Genomic DNA, 5940 nt, shown 5'->3' with positions numbered 1-5940 from the left:
TATTTTCCCATAAAAGAATTTGGTCACGTGTAGTCACAAAATTTTGTCCATCTCAAAAAAACTTTTATATATATATATATATATATATATATATATATATATATATATATATACCGTAAAAAACAAAAATATAATAATATTTATATATTTGCAGTGAATGACCATGACTAAACAATATACTTGAATGAATGTGGGGCCTTAGATATCGGATGGTGCGTACCCATGCACGTCGGTGATACTAAATCTTGTAATTTTTGTCCCTACACATATGTAACAAATAATTTCATCAATTGGTTAATAAATTAATTCTCTATAGTCTATATGTTAATTAATTATATAAGAATTAAACCATATATATATATATATATATATATATATATATATATATATATATATATATATATATATATATATATATATATATATATATATATATTGTAGACAAAGATGCGATAATTTCTTTCATATTTATTTTATAAACTACAAACACTTTTAGCGGTGAGACAAGCTAAAGTCCTCGCAAAAAATCTTTATCGCCGATAAGGGTCGTCGATAATGCCTTGAGGATTGAATACTCGTGAACTATTTATTGCACAACCCAACCGTCCGATGGACATTTTAATCAAACGACTAAGACTCTGTTTCGCCTAAACCTAATAGCAGCGACATCAATACTGATGATTTTTTCCGCCGCTAAAGGTCGAAAAAAAAATGCAGTGTAAATTCTCTTAATAGTTGTCGCCACAATTGATAGAAGTCGTTGTTAAAAGTTTTAATGTCGTCGATAAAGGTATCGTCTGTATTGTTTTATGCAGATAAACAAAAATCGACGCCTTTCTTTCCGCTTTCTGCTAATGATATGCTTCCATTTTGCTCTCATTTTTTTCCCTATTTCTTCGACATGCGCACCATTGACCGATTTAGGCCAACGAGGAGCACCACACCACCAGTAACTCCCTATTATGAGATTTCGTCAAAGGGGAATTTTTGTGCAATGCTCAACGACCCGGTATGTAGTGAGGAACTTTATGCTTTTTTTCAATCGAGGAAACCGCATGTTGATGATCAATGAGAAAACGAGGAAGTAGAGATGATGGTTCATCGGATAATTAGTTTGTGTTTTGTACGTTAGACTTGTTGTGACATAAATTTATGAGATTTCTGTTGTTTAATATTTTGACATTCATATGAAATTATAATTCTTTGATACCTAATTAGATGTCGTTATATAATCTTTCCTACATTTAATGTTGTTATGTATCTTTTTTTTTTTTGCACCCAAAAAGTCTTGATTTAAAAAGAACGAAAAATAGTATTACCGATGACACAATTGTTAACGGCAAAAAAACTATTTAGTGGCTATACTATGAGCAATAGCGATAGTGCATTATGGACGATTTTTTAGCGTCGTTACAAACGACAAATCCAACCTTTAGCGGCAATTTTTATCGCCACTAATTCTTCTTTTTCTTGTAGAGTATACGATTTTAGGGTATATATATATATATATATATATATATATATATATATATATATATATATATATATATATATATATATATATATATATATATATATATATATATATATATATATATATATAGACACACACGCACACACGTTAGACGTAATCCTACATGTTGCGTAGTTTTACAATCATACAGATAAAATAGTCATTGTGAATATTTTAAATTTTAAAAATATGTTTAAATATACTTTTTAACCATGTTTTTGTTTTATATATATATAAAATTGGAATTTACGAAATAAAAATTATATTTTACAGATGTAAACCTAATTTAGGAAACAATAAGAAAAATTAATTTAACCATTTGGATTGTGGTGACTTGGTAAACCTATGTTCAAATTCTGACACTAGTCAGCCTTTGTGGTCATGGAGGTTCGTCTGTAGTGATTTCAGTGCATGAGACAAAGTTTCATGTTTGTAGCGGGGGATTAATCGGTACGCGAAAACTGACCCGAAAACCCTGGATAGGGAAGTTCCATTTCCAAAAAAAGAAAATTTATTTATTATTTTTTTAAGTAAATTACACAAATGGTCCCTATGGTTTGGGTTAATTTGCGTGTTTGGTCCCTAACTTATTTTTTTTAACTCGAAAGGTCTCTATTGTTTGTTTTTATCATGCACTTGGTCCCTACTATTTATTTTTGTTACGCATTTGGTCTCTACCTTACCTAAAAAGACTATTATTTAAATTGGGAAAAATGATAAGGTAAAGTGAAAGGGAAGAGGTTGAGGGTGTGTTTATTTAAATAAATTAAAAAATCAAGAGAAAAATAGTCTTTTTAGGTAAGACATCGACCAAACGCATAACAAAAACAAACAGTAAAAACCTTCCGAGTTAAATAAATAAGTTAGGGAACCATCGCATAATTTACCCTAAACCATAGGGACCATTCGTGTAATTTATTCTATTTTTTTTTAGTATATAATATAAACCAAAACTTGAACTTCTAGTTTTATAATATTATACATTATAATTTTCTTTATAATATCTTGTTTACTCGACATTGTTTTAAAAAAAATGTTTTTATCCAAAAAATTGCAAAGAATTGTCTCGGTGGTTTACTAACTTTTTTTCTGTTCGTCGTCTAACAGGTTTCAAAAATTGTTGTTTTGGTATTTTGACCTATTTTGGTTCCTATATTTTATCTTACAAAATTTTCATTTTCATTTATTATTTGTATTAATGGTGTTTGTCATCATATAAAATGAAATGAAAGTTTTAATATTAAAAAAAAAAAAAAAAAAAAAAAAAAAAAAACCTAATTTTATTATTTTTCTTCTAAATATACTACCATATCAATATCTACTTATTTCAAATATTATGTAACAAAGAATATTAAAATGATAATCAATAATTTTTCATTGGTATTTGAATTTGTTATTTAACAACTGTAATTCGTAAATAAGATTAACAATTTCTAATATATAAAATTAATAATAGCTTATGTAAACTCATAAAAGAGTTATAGAACAAAATGATTATAAATAAAAATTTAGACTACAAAATTTTTGGACAAACATATATTACATTCATTAAACTTATAATTTCATAAATCGTTTTTACAACATATATTACATTCATTAAACTTATAATTTCATAAATCATTTTTACAACATGGTACGTAAACATGAATTAATCTTTATAATTTCATATATAAAAGAAGATCGTATGAACAATAAAAAAAAATACCAACAAATATGTTAGCTTATGCAAATTAATATATTTAAATATCATGATTACCTCTTTCTCATTCTATAAAAAAAATATATATCCCAAAATGAAAGTTCATATATTCTTAATCATCTTTTTCTCCATACTATTCTATAAACTCTAAAAATATGATCTATATATGAACTATATATAATAAGGATAATTAATTATCCTAAATGAGAAAATTATTGATTTGTAGTAATTAATTAGTTTAAAGTTAATGTATAATTTAAAACTTTTTAATGGTAGTGGTTAATTAAGTGAAAGTTAGAAACCCTTTTGAAGTTTCGAATCAATATGGTATAAGAAAAATGGTTACTTGAATAATAAAATAATAACCAACTAATATGTTACAAATCAAATTATAAAATTATAATTTATATGTTTCGTAGTCATTATTAACTCGTTATCATTAGTAATAACATGAATGGTACGACATACTTGGCAGGTAATATAATAAATTTTGTAATATATATATATATATATATATATATATATATATATATATATATATATATATATATATATATATATATATATATATATATATATAAGTTTTTGGACAAAAATATTTCGGGTCAATAACGTCCCGCATAATCCATTTTAACACATAAAAAGAGTTGCTTTGCTAATTGCTAATACACAAACTATTATTAATAATATTTGAACTACAAAAAGTGTTTTTGATCTTTCAATTCCACCCCCTTATTAGCGCGACTCGTTTTGGCATGTGCAAACACTTACTCCTTAATATAATACGCAAATGTTTATTAATTATTTATTGTCCAAAAGTGTTTCAAGTAAACCTAATCACACAAATTAACCTCTCTAATTTGACCAATACAAATATTACCTCAATTCATCCCGTTTGTCACTGCCTACTTAAATCCGATATAAAAAAAAAAATCATGTTTTTAATAAAATAACGAAAAAAAAAAAAGTAAAAAGAAAAGCAGTTGCGTATAAATAGCGGGCCAACAATACAACCACTACCCACTTCAAACAAGAAAGCCATTGCATTTTGCTGAATGTCATCAATGGCATGCTTAAACATGCAGCAGATAAACAATGAAAAACAAGGAGGCTACATGGGCCCAAGAATCTCCTTCTCAAACGATTTCGTTGAATCAAACCACCATGAAAACAGTTACACAGAAGCTCCGGTCTCTTCTGATTTCGAGTTTTCCGTTCCCTCTTTCTCTTCAAACTCTGCAGATGAGGTTTTCTTTAAAGGCAAGCTTCCACCCTTGAAGGAGAAGCAGGGGCTAACACTCAGAGATGAGCTTCTTGCAGGTCATGATGATGATGATGATAATGATGGCGGTGATGGCGTCTTCTTCCATCATAAAAGCTCAACAGGATGGTGGAGAGAGAAGTTTGGACTTCGAAAAACACAAAATGGGAAAACTGATCATAAGAATCTTGGAGGGTTAGAGACCATTGATGAAGCAAAGATCAAGCCTACTTTTTACAGTCCAAAGTTCACAGGTTCGCATGCATGCTTCTCTACTATCTTATTTGATTTATTTTTTGTAAAAACGATCGAGTTATACTGAGTTTGTTTCCATGGCGTATTCAAACATTTCAAATAAAACAATTTAATTATTTTTTTACTAAAAAAAAACTGTACAGCCCCCTATTTGGATATGGGCGTGCATGGCAAACAATATTTATGTTTCCATAATATTTCAAAATTGCATTTTCTAGTAAACAATAGTGTTTTGATGTTTATTTATACAAAAAGTAATAATTAGTTTGTAACGAAATGAAGGAGGATGATTTAATAAATATTTTGATATTTAAGTAGTAATTAACCATGCTAACATGTAGAATGCCCGCGCAACTGTCTGTTTTCTAAATAATTTCAGAATACAAATTTTAATCGTCAATAGCTTTTGAAAAGATTGGATTTCATAAAATATTAATTTTATGAAATGTCACTGTCTTTTGAAGCCATTGTTAAGTAGGGTCTATGACAACTCAACTCTATTATCTTGTATATATTTTGTGACATTGTTAAGTGGAAAATACACGATAGGTGAATTGAAGTGTCGTTATGTACCCTACTCAATAATTATAGCATTAAAGTGTACATCTTTTTTTGCATACCGTTACATATTATGACCTTAATCAAGTACTAGAGACTTATTTGACCATGGACAAAATCATTGACATTCACTACTTTCGTTTTCAGGAAGCAATCGATACAAGTGAATTAACCAAGGAGAAATTAAGGAATGAAGTAGGTTATTACTGAGGGTGAAGTTTTTATTTTATTTCACTTTTAATTTGGTTTTTTCCAAGCTAATTAATATTTGGAGAAGTATTAGGTTTAAGATATTGATGTGTGTAGAGAAGTCATTTAACTGTTTCTGTTTTCTGTACAAATATTTGCAGTTGAAGGATTCCCATCCCTTTTGAATCTCGATTTATAATATTACCGGCATTAATTATTATATAAAAACTAATCAGTAGTCATTAAAATCACAGTTCACGTACACTTTACGTACATAGTGCACAAAATTTGTCTCTTTTATATTAGTTAGTTTAAACTATGGGCTTTATATATTATATCCGCACTAAAACCTATAAATATATTTTTAATTCTTTAAATAAAAACGACATATAATCTATTCTCCTTAACTAAGGTCCTAGGCAAGACGGTAATTTTATGTTGGTTCAAGCGACGATCTAATATCCA

At 27.8% G+C, this 5940-nt stretch overlaps 1 protein-coding gene across 1 annotated transcript; it reads left to right on the top strand.

The window, feature by feature from the left end:
• Positions 1–4220: 4220 nt before the first annotated feature.
• Positions 4221–5661, top strand: LOC145047306 (uncharacterized). Its single transcript, XM_078995562.1, has 2 exons — positions 4221–4727; positions 5434–5661. The coding sequence occupies exons 1-2, from the start codon at positions 4268–4270 to the stop codon at positions 5451–5453; spliced, it is 480 nt and encodes a 159-aa protein (XP_078851688.1). The 5' UTR covers positions 4221–4267; the 3' UTR covers positions 5454–5661.
• Positions 5662–5940: the final 279 nt, after the last annotated feature.

This window comes from Lactuca saligna, chromosome 5 (genome assembly GCF_052625555.1).
Source record: "Lactuca saligna cultivar CGN05327 chromosome 5, ASM5262555v1, whole genome shotgun sequence".
Classification (NCBI taxonomy): domain Eukaryota; kingdom Viridiplantae; phylum Streptophyta; class Magnoliopsida; order Asterales; family Asteraceae; genus Lactuca; species Lactuca saligna.
Note: the sequence above shows the minus strand (reverse complement) of the source record. Positions and strands in the feature narration are given on the sequence as shown.

Coding starts and splice junctions, on each gene's coding strand:
- LOC145047306 (XM_078995562.1), top strand. CDS start 4,268: ATGTCATCAATGGCATGCTTAAACATGCAGCAGATAAACAATGAAAAA. Junction 4,728..5,433: donor TTACAGTCCAAAGTTCACAG/GTTCGCATGCAT, acceptor TTTCGTTTTCAG/GAAGCAATCGATACAAGTGA.